Below are 19134 nucleotides of genomic sequence, written 5' to 3'. Positions count from 1 at the left end.
ATCTAAAATGGGCGGGGCCTGTCCACACACACACTCAAACGTTACAAACACACCTGTTGGCTCCAAAAGTGTTCACAAACAAACAAGTCTATATGGATATACTGCCACTAACATTCACACACGCACACTTATGCATTCAGACCAACACATGAAACATTTCATTCAGTCACGCAAACTGTGCAAAGGTGAGATCGATCTGTGCTGGAGTGAGTGTTTATGTTCTTCTGGGGTGGATGATGCAATGTAAAAAGAGGGATAGAAGAACCCAGCCGCCCCCCCACCAAGGCTCTCACCGCAGCAGCAGCGGCAGCTGGGACCCCCCAACACCCGCACAGCAGATAGAGAAAGACCGCCCACCGGGCAACCAGACCCCAGGCAGGGCCAGTGGGACCGCCACAGCGGCCCCCAATGCCAGAGAGCAGGGGGGCGCAGGGGGTAGAGAGTGCAAGCCCCAGTCCGACCCGTAGAGCAGCCTCCCCGCTGCGCCCGGGGGCCCAACGAGGGGCCCTGCCCCAGGGGGGCACCCCAAGCCCCCAGACTGGTGACCCACCACCACCCAGTAGTCCTGAGGATCCCCCAGCCCCAGGCATGAGTCAGGGCCCCCCAGGGAAGACCTGCCCCCATGCTCAAGGCAGCCTCAGTTTGACACAAGGAGGAGCTGTTGTTGTTAGATTAAAGCTTCTCAACAAACCAAAATGAATCAAACCTCGATCACCGGAGCTACACAATCAAGACTAATCAGCTGATTCTGTAACAGGAAAAAAGCCGCTTTGCATTGTTGTGCAACACTTCTGTTCAATCCCCAAAGCTGAAATGAAAAGCCGCTTCCTACCCGACAGAAACACCACGTGTGAAATCAGAGTTTGATTTCCAGGGTGAGCAATGTGCTTCATCCAGTGTGGGTTCTTATATGTGTGTATGTGCACTGTGTAGCCACAAGTGGGCCCAACGTTTTGCTGGACTTCATTCGTTTCCATATCATGAAAAAACATGGATGGTGTTGAGGGAATTGCTTGGGTTTACAGTGAGGCAAAAAAGTATTTATTCAGACACCAACTGTGGAAGTTCTCCCACTTCAAAATATGAGAGGGGCCTTTAAATGTCATCTTGGTAAACCTCAACTATTAAAGACTAAATGAGAAAAAAATATCCAGAATATCACATCGTCTGATTTTTTAATAATTTATTCGTAAATTATGGTGGAAAATAAGTATTTGGTAATTAACAAACAAGAAAGATTTCTGTCTCTCACAGACCTGTAACTTCTTCTGTAGAGGATCCTCTGTCCTCAAATCCTTACCTGTATTAATGGCTCCTGTTTGAACTGGTTATCTATAGAAAGACACCTGTCCACAACCTCAAACAGTCACACTCCAAACTCCAAACTCCACTATGGACAACAAGGAGCTGTCTAAGGACACCAGAAACCAAATTGTTGACCTGAAACAGGCTGGAAGACTGAATCTGCAACAGGTAAGCAGCTTGGTGTGAAGAAATCAGCCGTAGGAGCAATTATTATTAAATGGAAGATGTACAAGACCACTGATGATCTCCCTTCATCTGGGGCTCCCCCCCATGGGGGTTAGATTTTAAGAATGGTGAGCAAACATCCCAGAACCCCACAGGGGACCTAGAGAAAGACCTGCTGTGGGCTGGGACCAAAGTAACAAAGGCTGCCATCAGTAACACACGACGCCACCAGGGACTCAAACCCTGCAGGGCCAGACGTGTCCCCCTGCTAAAGCCAGTACGTGTGCAGGCCGTCTACAGTCTGCTAGAGAGCATTTGGAGGATCCAGAAGAGGATTGGGAGAATGTCCTATGGTCAGACGAAACCACAAAAGACATTTTTGCTAAGAATCATCGTGAGAAAGGAGAAAGAATGCTGAGTTGCATCCAGAGAACACCACACCTACTGTCAAACATGGGGGTGGAAACATCATGCTTTGGGACGGTTTTTAAGCATAGGGACCAGGACGACTGATCTGTGGAAAGGGAAAGAATGAATGGGGTCACGCCTTCCTCCTCTTTCCATCAGCAACGGCATTGAAGATGAAACGTGGCTGGGTCTTTCAACATGACAACCATCCCAAACACACGTTGCCCGGGAAACGAAGGAGGGGCTTCAGAAGAAGCATTTCAAGGTCCTGAAGGGGCCTAGCCAGTCTCCAGATCTCAGCCCCATAAAAAAACGTAGAAAGTCCGTGTTGCCCAGCGCCAACCTGTCCACGGTGTATCCCACCTTCGCCCAGCAGTAACCGGGACAGTCTCTGATCACCCCGCGGCCGCAGCAGGTTAAGAAAATTGATTTTTTTTTTAAGCTGCTGATTGAGTCACTGAAAACATCACGTGCCCAAAGCTGAGTCCCTGATTGGTTGTGTCGACTCTCCACATCTGGCGCCCAAATCACGCCACAGAACCTCAGATCACGTCTGAACATCAACTCGACATTGAAACTTTACGGCCCTGATGCGTGAATCACGTCCAGGTTGATTGCAGGATAAAGTTCTTAGAACTACCTTTGACTGTTGACGTAATTAACTTCCATCCAGTGGATTCTGAAGTGGATGACAGCAGCTGTGTGCCGATATGCAACACTTTAAAGTGGAAAAGTGTTGCATATCGGCACACAGCTGCCTTCAATCTGTTGGAATTACGTTAATTACAAAAATGTTGGAAGAGTTACAGCACGGTGGTTCTAAGAGCGTGTGACGGCGACAGCTCTGGTGTTTCAGGGTAAAACTGTTGGACTGATCCAAAGACTGAAAAACATCGTCTGACACTTTACCTCTCATCCATCCCTCCATCCATCCACCTATCCACCCATCCATCCATCCAATCATCCATCCATCAATCTTAACTTGATATCCGGGGTGCTCATTTTGTCGATCGCGAATGACCGTTTGATCTTCAAGGACATGAGGGTTGATCACAGGCCAGCAAAGAAAAAATAAAAAGATATTTCTAAAAAATTTGTCAGCAAATCAAAATCCTCACTAAGAAGTACGGGTCTTGATTGACATGCAGAATGGCCAATCCATCTGATACATACGTCGCTGCACATACGTGTTTAAATTCACTGAGTGCAAATTCTGTCTGTCATCAGAAAGTCGCTACTTGTCCCGCGGCACGTCAAGTCCCCGGCAGAAGACCACGCCGGCCCACTGGAGTGTTTATGGAGACCCGGATCGGCCCGCGTGCCTCTACAGTTCCCGTCCGATGGTTCTGAGCCCACTGAGGCAGCAGTGTTTTCCTGTAGCACGCTCTTCCCACGGAGCCAGCAGCGCTTTAGAAATGCCACTCTGCACCCGTTGAACGGTTTACAGCAGAGCCTGAAATACCAAAGTCACTGCTTTCTGTTTTTGCAATAAAACGCCTCATCTGTTAATACAAAAATATCTACTCACAGAGATGTATGTACTCTTACTGTGTAGTTTTTGAATTATCAGTACATAAACAATGTTGTGTACTGACAATTCATAATACTATGTTTATTAAGCAGTATTTTAGTCTCAAAATACAACATGTATATATATATATATATATATATACATACATATATATATATATGGGAGCCGGTTTAGCTCGTGCTGGTTTGCGGTGCCCTCCGTCCGTGAAACCAGGGTTCAAATCCGGGCTGCTCCCTGTTCCCTTCTCTACTTCTATGCCGGTCCCAAGCCCGGTTGCTTTGAGAGGGTTGCGTCAGGAAGGGCATCCGGCGTAAAACATTGCCAAGTCTACCATGCGACCTGTTCGCTGTGGCGACCCCTGATGGGAAAAGACGAATGAGGAAGAAGAAGAAGATACATATATATATATATATGTAGAGCTTTAAGACATTGTCGTCTCAAAAGTAGCTCACATGCCAAAAAGTGTGGCCCCCCTGCTCTATATCTATGACGTTACAGGCCCTTCATGTAGAATTTGACACCAAGAGCGTCTCCTCCATCTTCCTGTGTGACCCTTTGCTGCCGTCGGGCCGGTTTAGATCCAAAAGGTCAAGCGTCACGCCACACAGCTGTCTGGGGGGACAAAGCCGGCTTATTATCAGTTATTTCAAGTGCAGAGAGAGTGGGGGGGGACGGGGGAGGAAGTGAGACCCATCTCCTCTGTGTCACTCTTGTCCAAACAGACTGACTTTGAGACGACGCATCACCGCGAGTCTCAAGATGCTTCCTGAGATCATTTCCGCTTTTGGGGGATAAAAAAAAGCAGCCCCCCCCCCAACACACACACATCTCCCCACCCCAGTGAGGTCATTCATTCAATCACTAGATGAGGCGATGCAGACGGTTCTGCTTCCTCTGATTTCCAGGAACATGGAAAACCCGGGATATGACACGTGTCAGAACTTCATCTCCATCTGCTTTGGAGGCTCCACAACCATTCTGTGGCTTTTCTTTATTGACGCATAATTTATGTAACAGTTTTTTTTAAATAAAATTTTCTCCAATAATCTGAACTGAAAGCTGGCCGTTGATTCTGTTATTTTCTTTGTTTATTCTGAAATGATTTTTATAAGTCTGGATCTGTGTCACGGTCTCATGTTTTTTTATTTGATTTCCTTTTGGAAGACAGATGTTATTTGCATGTATTTACATTCAACCAATAGCAAAAACCTATGAAAATTTATGTTGGCCATTCGTCATACATGTGTCAAAATGCACATTGCTGCAGTGCCCACACATATTTTAACTAAGGGTGTGTGTTGGCGAGAGTCAATCGTGACACACCTCAAGACTGAACCGGAACCATTTTTCATTATTTTTAAGAGTATGACTTAGAAAAAAACTCTAACTGAATAATAATGCATCTTTCATTGTAGTACAATTGTAAAATTGATTTTATTTAATGATGATAATGTTAAGCACTGCAACTGTTATCTTGTATTAGTTGCTTTTACCCAAGAAAGTGCTTTTATTTTGGTAACTTAAGAAATATTTGTTCAGAAAGGACACAGTCAGCATTGCCTGATTTCTACAATAAATTATGTTTCAGTATATGAATAAAAAACCAATAAGGTTCTAAACGTATGATTGAGGAAATAAAGTTGTGTTCATTTTCAACATGAATGTAGCTTCTCCAGAACTTTTTAACGGTTCAGGAATCTGAACAGTGCTTCAAAATTAAAAGGAAAACATAAGTTCTGATAAAACACAAGTGATGATGATGAGGCAGCATGCCAGGATGAAGAGCTTTAATGAGGCTTTAATTTGTTTCCATGACCGTCTGCTCTGCAGCTGCAGCTCCACTTTCTCACACGTGGAAGTAAAGACGGATTTCACCGCTCATCGCCATGACGATGGCCTTTCTTCAGAGCATTGGACACATCACTCTGATCCATCAGAACTAGAATCTATTGCTGGGAGGTTCTGCAGAACTTTGACCCGCTTTGCCGACAGCATTTTGTCTCCGTGCATCAGCCGCTGTGCAGCTGCAGAGCTTCACTGGTTCTGATCGGAGCTACAAAGAACCACAATCCGGGTTTTTATGGTACTGACAGCAACATGGAACAGAGTTTCTGTTCGGTACCATCCCAGTAAAAACCAAGAAGTTCATGTCTCAGAACAACAGAACCAGCTGCTTCTCTGAGATCTTGTTGTTTTGTGGTGTAGAGCTGCTCTAAGAGGCTCAGTGTTCTCTGCTGCCAACTAGTGGTTGGAGGTTGAAGTGGAAAACAAGAGTCAGACGCTGAAGGACGCTCAGGAATAATGAAATAAATATCTTCCTGACAGCATTTGGAATCAATACGAGCATCGCAGAACAAGATATCGTGATATATGGCAGAATAGATATTTCCCTCGCCCTCTAATTTTAACCCTAACCCCGCCCTAATTACGTGGAAATAGTCACTTTCTTTTGTAGCTGGAGGTGTTTTTAAAAGAACTTTCTTCCTAAATGGTTAAATAAATGACATTTATTCATTATGACCATTATTTAGCACAACTGACCAAAAACATCAAATAAAGGTGAACAGACGTGCTGTGACTTGAACTGATGCAGTTTTTAACTTTCTGTACCAAATCAATGAAACCCTTACAAATTCCACTTGAGTTTGACAGAGTATTGGTGAGTAAAAACTGTAGTTCCATCAGCTGTAGTACTCAGGTGATAGTAGCATGGTGTGAATACGTCTCAGCTCTCTGTTCAGTGTTGCTGTCTGACTCATCCGGTTGGGGGGTAAAACCCCAAAACTCAACCACTTACGACGAGTTGAGTCACACCACGGCAACAACAGTTGTGGAGAAATCCCAGTTGAAATGGAATCAGTGGATTCCAGTAAACAGACGGACAAAAACACCACGAGGCTGGTTTCAGAGAGCTGTCTGTGTTTGGTCTAGGCCCTAATCATTCCTCCAAGGCTTTCAGGGAGACGGTTATCCCCGCTGGACCACTGGCTTTCTAAGAGAACTGGACTGAGTGACCCCTCCCCCCATGGTGTTCCAAACAGGAAGTGGCTCCAAGAAGCCAAAATCCCATAGACTTCTATAGAGAAATAAACAGCTGTTCCTCAGTCTTTCTGTTATCAGTAGAAGCGTTCTTGTTCTGATAACTATAGTTAACCCTCTACAGCACATATGTCAAACTCAAGGCCCGCGGGCCAAATGTGGCCCCCATGTCATTTTATGTGGCCCGCGAGTAGCGCTGTGATGATGACCTCATCACCGCACTTTTTTTTTTTTTTTTTTAGTTTTTTTTGTTGTTAAAAATTCTGCATATGGTGCGTGATTGGAACTATAACAAACACATTAAACACGTTCGTCTTTGCTGATAGTTTACTCTTTCTGCTAGTCCTGTGTTCAGACTTTCCTTCGTCCTTTCAGACTGTTCTCTCCTTCTCTCCCACCGCGCCTGTCTATGTGAGAGCGTGCGCCGAGAAGAGACAATGCCTCTGCTCCTCGTGGCACACGGCTCCCTGTACACACACGGGCGCGCGCTTTCACAAACACACATCCTCATTCTACAACAGAAGTTTCCGTCTCGTGAGGAAATACAACAAATTTACTGCGTTCTAATTATTAATTTCCATTTGTATTCATTTCCGTTACAAGCTGCATGCGTTCGTAAGTGTGCGACACGGCCGCCCGCCGGAGGATTTTGTGTTGGGGGGGTTTATTACTGTTCTCAGTCACTCTGTAACACCAAACATGAACGCGTACTGTTAGATTTCCATGAATATCACTACATGTTTTGTTTGGGAACTATTTTGTGCAGCGCAACGTTACGTGTCTGTATAAATAAAGGCGGAGCCTCCTGCCCCGCGTTCTTCATGGGTGTCAGGCTTCATGGCTGCCAGAAAGGTGACAAAGTGTCTGCAGTCTGTTTATTACTGGACAATATATAATATTCTCAGAAGATGTCTGTACCAGAGAGCACAGGTGAAACTCGCGTGCAGCTAGAGAACGGTCTGCTGCAGAAGTATCAACATGCACCCCCAACACACGTGTGCGCGCTCCCTCCTCCCAGTCCTACACACGACGCAGCGCGCTCACACAGTCACAGTCAATCTACAACACCTACATATTAGTTCATTAGTTAGATAGGTAGTAGTTAGTTGTTACTGTTATTTCTTAATAAAGAATACTATATTGTAATTATATTTATTTCTGATGCGGCCGCCGGGGGATTTTGTGGTTTCTTTTGGGGGGGGGGGGGGGGGGGGGGGCTGCGGTTAGCATAGAAGTTTTTAATTTCTTAAAATAAAAATTGGAGTGTATTTATTCATATCTAGGGGGAATTGGACTTGAAATATTGGATTGGGCAACTAAACATCAGGACTTAAACACTGTCCATATTACCTAACCTGACAGAATCAAATGTAAAAGGATTTATGCTAGAGTAAGAAGAAAGCATTTGTTTCTATGCAACTGTAATTGTCACTTTAAAAAGTTATAATAAATAAACAATGAGTTATTTAACATTAAAGAGCAGTTACATTTATTTTTCATTACATTCAGGCTACGTTCAAACTGCAGGCTGAAACGACCCAATTCCGAATTTTTTGCCCCTAAGCGGCCCAATTCCGATCTTTTCATGACAGTCTGAATGACACAGATCCGATCTTTTCAATTGCGACCCAGGCCCCGTGGGTTTGCCGTCCTGATTCCGAATTGTAGCCGTTCTTTTCAATTGCGACCGCCGTCTGACCGGCCAGGCGACTTGATTCCGAACCGTACGTCATCGACACGCAACAAACGTCATCATTTTGCGTTGAAGTAGGCGGGAACGAGAACATAAACATCAACCATGGTGGACGATGCTGCTGAGATCAGTCAGTGGAAGGGAAGGGAGGTCACTGATTGAATTAATATTTGGGGTGATCGCTCTTTTCAGGCCAAACTCCAGGGCTCTTATCGCAGCTGGGCGGTTTTTGAAAAAATTTCCAGTTAATGGCAGAGCGTGGTGTTGAACCTTTACCGCGATTCTCCCCTTCCGACCGTGCTCAGAAGCGCGGGGGACCCGAGGCGATCCTCCTCCTCCTCCTCCCTGTCCTGATCCTTAGATTCTCCAGAACGGGTTAATAAAGAGTCCATAGCATTTAATCTGGGGGAAACCTTTTATTACCGTCCTCCGTAACACACAACATGAATGCGCGCCCACACTGCCCCCCCCCTATTCTCTATCGCGGCACGCGCTTGCACACACGCGGGCGCGCGGCCCCAACACATACACATTTCCTTTCCACAGCAGTGGGTACAGACGATCCCGACTCCGTTGCCTTCTTAAAATGACAAGATTGTAATTGTGCTGCTCCTTCGTGAAAATAAATGTAATATTACAAAAAGAGCCCCGCTTTTGACAACACTGTTGTTGACATCCATTGTTAACGTTTGCTCCGCAAACAAGTGACGTCGTTCACCGTTGAGTATTCTTCTGGCTTCTGCGCATGCGGGTCTCGTTTGGGTTGTGTCACGGTCACACTGGAGATCACAAAAGTTCGGATTTACTTGGAAATGTGAACGGTCTAGCAAACAAATCCGATTTTTTCAAAAAATCCGAATTGAGCATTAAGCCCTGCAGTGTGAACGTAGCCTTAGTTACATGTATAAGTTATATCTGGCCCTTTGAGGACAACTACTATGCTGATGTGGCCCTCGGTTAAAATGAGTTTGACACCCCTGTCTCTATAGCATAGCTTACAGAAAAGGACCCCCTCCACCCATATTTAGTCAGAGTCACACTGCTTTCAACTCACCATTCAATATGACTTGTTGCATTTAAAAAAAAGCAAAGTTTTTTATTCAAAATGGCCGACAGAGAGACATGAAAATGTGGTTTGTTGCCTTAACCAATCAGATGCCACAAAAAAAAGTATGTAGTTCCTCCTGGCCCCACCTAGAACATTCAAAACCTTTGATTGACAGATTTTGTGTAGCCCGCTTTTAAGTGGTGTGGGTGTGGCCTTCCAAAAAGCTCTTTCCTGATTGGAGAGAGTGATTGCCATAGAAACATTAACTCTAACCGACTCTGACCAATCGCAGCTTACTGACGAAGTCTGGCTCCAACATGACAACTGAATTGACTTCCTTTGGTTGGAGCTGGACATTGGCCTTTATTTATGGATGACGACACTTAGTCCAGTTCTCTAATACAGTCAATGGCATTGATATGACGTCATATTTGTGCCACTAAAATGAAAACAAAAGATACAGTTTGAAAAGAAAGACGTCCACAACTCAACATGTACAATTACAAATACATAACTTTCTTAGTTGTATATAAAACGTTTTTTGCACAATCCCATCTGTGTTTTCAAGATCCTTTATTTTTTGGGTCGCAAAATTATTTTTGTATTTGCAGCCTTCACAAACCTGGTTACTATCGTGTTATTTCACTTTACTGTCTTAGACGTGTTCTCTTGAATCTCGCTTTCTTTAAATCTTTATGTTTGCGTCCTCAGCTATCAGATCAGCGTTTCAAATGTACCGACAAATAGGGGTTGGCGATACTGGGAATTTGGGCATCGATGTAATACCGACAAATTAGAGGGCTTATATCATAAATGTCAATACTGATACTTTTTAAAAAACTGTTTGATTATAGAATAAATTTGAAAATACACAATTTTTGCTAATTAAGTATATAGTAAAACACAACACACAGACGTTTGGCAAAAAAAATGTTGTTAACTAATCACAACAATCTGAACTGGACATGCATCAAATATAGAACATGTATATTAATAATAACACACTAGAATAATAATAAGGAAACAGTAACTAGTGCTAAATTTTAAAAATATACTAGACTGTAACCAAAAAAAACCCCACAGCACCAGAAACGTATATCTTTAAAATGAAGGCAGCAATAGAATAACAAAGTCACTAATAAAAACAATAAATAAACAAACAAACAAACGCAACACTGTAATAAAGTTAAAGTCCCATTATTTTTCACGCACCCAGGTGTGAAATGTGTTCTCTGCATATGACCACTGGGGGGGCGATGAACTGCAGACACACCTGGGAACCATTTGGTGGTTTGAATAAAACAAAAATCCTGCCGTTGCTCAGATGAAGCAGGGTGATGAGTAACAGCGAGTGGGGGTTGGGTTAGGTGTTTTTTTACCCAATCGTTCAACAATGCAGACAGACACCGCGCTGGCAGGAACTATGTGAGTAAATTCAACCACTTTGCTGATTGTATTGAAGAAAAACTGTGACCAAAGTATCAATCTCACTACGCTAGTAATAGTACTTCCCCTTGGTATTGATACTATTGATACTATTGATACTCCGATCCACCTGCCCACCCCTACCGACGAACCAGCAACTCACAGACGAGACTGGACTAAGTCACTCCAAAAAAACCGTTTACTTCCGGTTCCAACCACAGGAAGTCCAAGCAGACCCCATTTTTTGTCATGTTGAAGGCAGAAATGGTAAGTAAGCAGTGATTGGTCTGAGTCGGTTTGAGGCGTTGTTACCATAGTAATCACTCTGGTCAATCCAGAGAGAGCTTGTTGGAAGGCCACACCCCTACCACTATAAATCTGGCTACACAAAATCTGTCAATCAAACGTTTCAAATGTTTGATGTGAGACCACACACTTTTAGTGAAAACTTGGGACCAGCTGTTACTTCCTGTTTGGAATGTGGGGGGTGGGGGTCACTCAGGCCAGTTCTCATAAACAGTCAATGGTTCCTGTTGATTGGTCTGGAATGTGACCTAAAGTGCTTTTATTGTTTTATACAACAACATTTTGTTTAAAATTCAGGAATTCACAATCTGTGACTTTTGCTCTCATTTGAGTGGCACTCATGACTCCATCCACACACATCCACACACACACACACACACACACCGCGCACACAGAAGGCCATCGTGACACAGGGGACCGGATTGGACTTTCTATCTGATGTTTTTATTTTTTGTAACAGATGATCTGACCTCAATGATGTAGTCGTTTCCATCTTTTCCATGGACGGCCTTCACGGCGCAGATATCAAGGCCGCCAAACATCTCGGCGCAGGAGTCCACCCACATGCGGTATCTAGAAGAGAAAAAGGCTGTCCGTCACACTTTCAGATGCACTTAAATCTACGTTAACACTGAGGAAGACTCCCCTACCTGTCTGTCATGGCGATCTGCTCCAACATAGCAGACCCCGTGTTGGCCTTCCAGTTGCCAGAAATGGACGTTCTCCTATAAATAGAAAAAAACGTCATCTTTAGCTCTAATTGTTTACTTTAGAGGCAAACCTTAATGGAGAAACTATCCAGAGTTCATCAGTGACGGTGACTACCGTCCACACCTACTATGTATTTGTGTTATGCCAATTACAACCACGCTTTCATGGTGAGACCCTTGGGGCAAGAAGCACGATAAGATCAAACCAAGTCTTTACAGTCTTGTGATTTCTGCTGAGATACAAATGTTTACAGGCTGTTAACTGGTGCGTTTGGCTGCTAAACGCTTCAAAGCGTCTTTTAGAACAATCGTCTCTAAATGGCAAAAACAAAAACAGACTTTAAAAGAATCTGTTATAAAACGTGAACAACAGTCCATTCAGCCAAAAGCAGTGGAGCGGTTCAACAATCAAGCAGAGAAATAACTCCTGTTTGAGACAAACAACAGCCTAAATGAAAATCTGCTCACAACAGAACACATGTTTGATCACAACACGACACATGTTTGATCACAACAGAATACATGTATGATAACAAAAGAACACATGTATGATCACAACACGACACATGTATGATCACAACAGAACATATGTATGATCACAACAGGACATATGTTTGATCACAACAGGACATATGTTTGATCACAACAGAATACATGTATGATAACAACAGAACACATGTATGATCACAACACGACATATGTTTGATCACAACAGAATACATGTATAACAACAGAACACATGTATGATCACAACACGACACATGTATGATCACAACAGAACACATGTATGATCACAACAGAACACATGTATGATAACAACAGAACACATGTATGATCACAACACGACATATGTTTGATCACAACAGAACACATGTATGATAACAACAGAACACATGTATGATCACAACACGACACATGTATGATCACAACAGAACATATGTATGATCACAACAGGACATATGTATGATCACAACAGAATACATGTATGATAACAACAGAACACATGTATGATCACAACACGACACATGTATGATCACAACAGAACATATGTATGATCACAACAGGACATATGTATGATCACAACAGAATACATGTATGATAACAACAGAACACATGTATGATCACAACACGACATATGTTTGATCACAACAGAACACATGTATGATAACAACAGAACACATGTATGATCACAACACGACACATGTATGATCACAACAGAACATATGTATGATCACAACAGGACATATGTAAGATCACAACAGAATGCATGTATGATAACAACAGAACACATGTATGATCACAACACGACATGTGTTTGATCACAACAGAACACATGTATGATAACAACAGAACACATGTATGATCACAACACGACACATGTATGATCACAACAGAACATATGTATGATCACAACAGGACATATGTATGATCACAACAGAATACATGTATGATAACAACAGAACACATGTATGATCACAACAGGACACATGTTTGATCACAACAGGACACATGTTTGATCACAACAGGACACATGTATGATCACAACACGACACATGTATGATCACAACAGAACATATGTATGATCACAACAGGACATATGTATGATCACAACAGAATACATGTATGATCACAACAGAACACATGTTTGATCACAACAGGACACATGTTTGATCACAACAGGACACATGTATGATCACAACAGAACACATGTATGATCACAACAGGACACATGTATGATCACAACAGAACACATGTTTGATCACAACACGACACATGTTTGATCACAACAGGACATATGTTTGATCACAACAGAATACATGTATGATAACAACAGAACACATGTATGATCACAACACGACACATGTATGATCACAACAGAACATATGTATGATCACAACAGGACATATGTTTGATCACAACAGGACATATGTTTGATCACAACAGAATACATGTATGATAACAACAGAACACATGTATGATCACAACACGACATATGTTTGATCACAACAGAATACATGTATAACAACAGAACACATGTATGATCACAACACGACACATGTATGATCACAACAGAACACATGTATGATCACAACAGAACACATGTATGATAACAACAGAACACATGTATGATCACAACACGACATATGTTTGATCACAACAGAACACATGTATGATAACAACAGAACACATGTATGATCACAACACGACACATGTATGATCACAACAGAACATATGTATGATCACAACAGGACATATGTATGATCACAACAGAATACATGTATGATAACAACAGAACACATGTATGATCACAACACGACATATGTTTGATCACAACAGAACACATGTATGATAACAACAGAACACATGTATGATCACAACACGACACATGTATGATCACAACAGAACATATGTATGATCACAACAGGACATATGTAAGATCACAACAGAATGCATGTATGATAACAACAGAACACATGTATGATCACAACACGACATATGTTTGATCACAACAGAACACATGTATGATAACAACAGAACACATGTATGATCACAACACGACACATGTATGATCACAACAGAACATATGTATGATCACAACAGGACATATGTATGATCACAACAGAATACATGTATGATAACAACAGAACACATGTATGATCACAACAGGACACATGTTTGATCACAACAGGACACATGTTTGATCACAACAGGACACATGTATGATTACAACACGACACATGTATGATCACAACAGAACATATGTATGATCACAACAGGACATATGTATGATCACAACAGAATACATGTATGATCACAACAGAACACATGTTTGATCACAACAGGACACATGTTTGATCACAACAGGACACATGTATGATCACAACAGAACACATGTATGATCACAACAGGACACATGTATGATCACAACAGAACACATGTTTGATCACAACACGACACATGTTTGATCACAACAGGACATATGTTTGATCACAACAGAATACATGTATGATAACAACAGAACACATGTATGATCACAACACGACACATGTATGATCACAACAGAACATATGTATGATCACAACAGGACATATGTTTGATCACAACAGGACATATGTTTGATCACAACAGAATACATGTATGATAACAACAGAACACATGTATGATCACAACACGACATATGTTTGATCACAACAGAATACATGTATAACAACAGAACACATGTATGATCACAACACGACACATGTATGATCACAACAGAACACATGTATGATCCAAACAGAACACATGTATGAACACAACAGAACACATGTATGATCACAACAGGACATATGTAAGATCACAACAGAATGCATGTATGATAACAACAGAACACATGTATGATCACAACACGACATATGTTTGATCACAACAGAACACATGTATGATAACAACAGAACACATGTATGATCACAACACGACACATGTATGATCACAACAGAACATATGTATGATCACAACAGGACATATGTATGATCACAAGAGAATACATGTATGATAACAACAGAACACATGTATGATCACAACAGGACACATGTTTGATCACAACAGGACACATGTTTGATCACAACAGGACACATGTATGATCACAACACGACACATGTATGATCACAACAGAACATATGTATGATCACAACAGGACATATGTATGATCACAACAGAATACATGTATGATCACAACAGAACACATGTTTGATCACAACAGGACACATGTTTGATCACAACAGGACACATGTATGATCACAACAGAACACATGTATGATCACAACAGGACACATGTATGATCACAACAGAACACATGTATGATCACAACAGGACACATGTATGAACACAACAGAACACATGTATGATCACAGGGCATTTTTGCTCACAAGGTCTGGTTCTTGGGAGCCGTGTGAATGCTGCGTTCTACACCCAGGCCCAGATTAGATGCTCAGGCGTGTGATTTATGCTCCATGTTGAGTGTAAACGGGCTTACAAACTGATTAGCACATGTTCTGCACTATAAGTCATTTTAGACTCTAGACTGCAGATACCCAAAAAAATGCTTAATAAAGAAGAAAAAATCCTATATAAGTTGCATTTTTGGGAGACATTTATAATAAAATACGGAACAAGGACAGACATTTCCTCTTGAAAAGCAAAACATGTAATGGAATCAATAACAATAATAGATGGAAGATCCACAGGTTTCACTCCTGCAACCGTGTTGAGCTTCATGAAACAAAGGAGGAATCTAGTAAATTAGTGCAACATTCAAACAATTATTCAGATAGTGTAAAGAACATGTCAACTAAACTAAACAGGGATGGGACTATATAAATTCGCTTCCTTCCACTCCCTTTCAAGCAATATTTATTAATATGTCTAATTATTTTAAGTTTGATTCGTCATTGTATGAATGTTTAACTGATGACTGCATTGTTTTTGTGTATTATTCTTGTTTGATTGCTTGAAATAAACCATTTCAAATCAAATCAAAATCAAAAAACTATTTGGCCGAATCCGAATTCTAACTGTACAAACTATATGCTAGTTCATTCATTCATTGATTTTCTATTCCGTTTTTCCCTTTTGGGGTCACGGGGCTGCTGGAGCCTATCCCAGCCACTTGTGGGCGAAGGCAGGGGACACTCTGGACAGGTCGCCAGTCTGTCGCAGGGTAGAGTGTCCACAATCACACACCCATTCACACCTATGGACAATTTAGAGTTGTCAATTAACCTATGAAGCATGTTTTTGGACGGTGGGAGGAAGCCGGAGACCCCGGAGAAAACCCACGCAGGCACGTGCTAGTTATAGTTATATATAGTTATATGCTGGTTAACTTTACAAATTTCAAGTCAGTGAACGTTGAAAATTTTATGTCGGTCCCCTTACAAACATTATGTCACTAAGCTTTACAAACTCTACTCAAGTCAACTTTAAAACGTTATTTTTGTAAACCTGATAAACGAACCTTTCCTCACATGAAATGATGAATATCGCCGCAATGCTTCTTTCCTCCGCCTCAGAATCCTTTGCAACAATAGTCATGGACTTACGGTTTGTTGTGTTGTGTGTTACTTTGCTGCTGCTGGAAACAACTCTGCTGTTAAAATGATTAGAGAATTGATATCACACTGTCTCAGAAAATGTGTTTGGTTTTTTCTCTGTTGGGGCTAGGAGTTTTAAAAAACTCCTTCAAACCAAACCCGTCATCCTAAGACCCAACAAACCTTCCTCTAACTACAAAGGCTTACGGACTTTTTAGTGTTCTTGTGGAACGCTGCACATAGCTCACATGTAGGCCTTGTAGTTGTTTCCAATCTTCTGAATGCGGATGTCGTATTTTGAAAGGATGTAGGGCTCGGCGGTGGCGTAGGTCCCAGCCAGAGCCACCACGCTGGTGATGTCCTGGAAGTCCTGCTGGGTCTCCACTTTGATCTGCAGGAGAGATGCCGCTTGTTAGAGAGCAGCTAATTACAAAGCATGTGGGCAAAGCGGGCAGCCGCTGCTCCACGTCCCACAAGAATCTCACACTTGTGCGCAGGACGGATAATGAAGGGTTCACGAGTGGAAACGCCACCAGGGGAGGCTTTGAACAGCGTCATCATCAGGTTATTAGACGGTAGACTGTAAACACCGGCTGAGGACGAGCCACACAATGAAGGGCTTTTACTCCACGGTAACTCGATCAGAGGACTTATTAGGTTTTCATTTTAAGACGTTTTAGGGACATAAGACGGATTTTATTTACGATGCTTTTTCATCTCTCTTAATTAGATCTGATGTTGCTCCAAACAAACACCAATGGCATGAATTCATGCCGACAACAGCATCTCCTGACCGCTAAAAACAAGCAGAAAGGCATTTTAATCCCACAATGTGTAATCTGATGGAGGATTTCTTAACAGCAAATCACAAAGCAGATTTAAAAAGAAAGTATCTGTGACTTAATGAACTAAAATGTTTGTTTATAAATGTGTTTTTAACATGCTCTTCTAGCATTTTTATTATGATGTAAGATTTATATTTAAAACATTGAAGCCTAAAACTGCATTTCCAAGTATTTCTTTATTCAAATCTATGTAAATAAAAAATAAAAAAAACGAAAAGTAAAAAGTTGCATGATAAATTTCGCATAAATATGTAACTGCACATAAATATGTAAATATGTGACACAATGTCACATATTTACAGTATTTGTTTAATGCTAATGTTGTACTTTTTAAGTCTTACCTTGTTCCAATTTATATTTTAGGTGTTTTAGACATTTTAATGCACTTTTTAGCATTAATTTATTTTAATTTATATTTTCATATATGAGCTGTTTTTTATATTTTAGCTCTTTTACTTATCACTTCTCTTCTTTAAGCTTTTTATCTTAATTTCTCTTTTATTTGTGTTTGTTTTTGTGTATGTAATTAGGTTCTATAGAAATGAGACAATCATATTATGGAGATTATAGTGTGCAAGCAAATGATAATTATATAACTCTAACAAAAGTATTTTACAGTGATTTATATTTTTTCGTCACTTCTTACAGTCTTACAGTAATTATAAGGTGATGTAGCAACATCTGAAGCTTCACTGTTGCGCTGGAGCTCGATTAGCAGGATTGTGTGTTTGTGCTAGCAAAAACGCACAAGAAAAACGCACAAGAAAAACGCACAAGAAACACAACAAGTTTGAGAAAGAGGAGAAAAACAGAGTTTTTATTTCCGTGGGGTTTGAAGTCACAAAAGTGGGGAAAACAAGGGATTGTATCTGAGATTTCAATCTAATCCTTAAGAAGATGTAGAATTTAAATAAAAACAACCTGATGAGGAGCAGCAGGCCCTGATCTGAGCTCCACATTGATGGAACGTTCTGGAGAAGTTCGCATTGGAAAAAAGTCAAACTGAGCTCAGGCAAGAGATAGAGGGAAGCTGGAGAAAGTGAAGCACCAGAGATGAAGAAATGCATCTGTTTTATGTCCCCCCCCCAAAAAAAAAAATTCTATGCCTATGAACCGCATTCAGCTTCCCTCAGAGGCTGCTTTGTCAAGGGGAGGGGCTCTTTGGAGTCTGATCAGTTAAAGAAAATCCCTTCAATGAGTGTTATCGGATGTTTTTTAGAACGTCTGGCTCGTGGGCAGGAAACCAAGCCCATCTACCCAGACGAGGGCAAAAGAGAGACAGATGGAGCCTCATACTGTGAAGGGAAAAAGAAAAGACGAATTCCAAACTTTACACTGCGCCGCATTTATGTAAAACATGAACCAGTTTTTCTCGCTACACCTTTTTGGACAACAAATGCACCAAATATGTAACCAAAAATTCAGCAGCATGAAACAAAAACTGGTTCAGCTCTCCACAGCCAGATTTAAACAGTGATTTGGACCATGTGTCTGACAGACAACAGACGGGTGATTAGCCCTCAGACCTGTCTGAACCCCAGTCTAGCCAGAGCTACCATCATGTTTTATTGACACCATTGGTTTTCC

At 41.6% G+C, this 19134-nt stretch overlaps 1 protein-coding gene across 1 annotated transcript in view; it reads right to left on the bottom strand.

Moving 5' to 3' along the window:
* LOC101161357 (synapsin-3) overlaps positions 1-19134 on the bottom strand; it is a 150826-nt gene that overhangs the window by 10281 nt on the left and 121411 nt on the right. Inside the window, exons 8-10 of the mRNA XM_004082870.4 lie at positions 16951-17093; positions 11571-11645; positions 11391-11493 (exon numbers count right to left, since the gene is read on the bottom strand). Coding sequence (XP_004082918.3) covers positions 11391-11493; positions 11571-11645; positions 16951-17093 — 321 coding nt within the window. The remainder of the gene's footprint in view (positions 1-11390; positions 11494-11570; positions 11646-16950; positions 17094-19134) is intronic.

Source organism: Oryzias latipes, chromosome 23 (assembly GCF_002234675.1).
Source record: "Oryzias latipes chromosome 23, ASM223467v1".
NCBI classification, from domain to species: domain Eukaryota; kingdom Metazoa; phylum Chordata; class Actinopteri; order Beloniformes; family Adrianichthyidae; genus Oryzias; species Oryzias latipes.
Note: the sequence above shows the minus strand (reverse complement) of the source record. Positions and strands in the feature narration are given on the sequence as shown.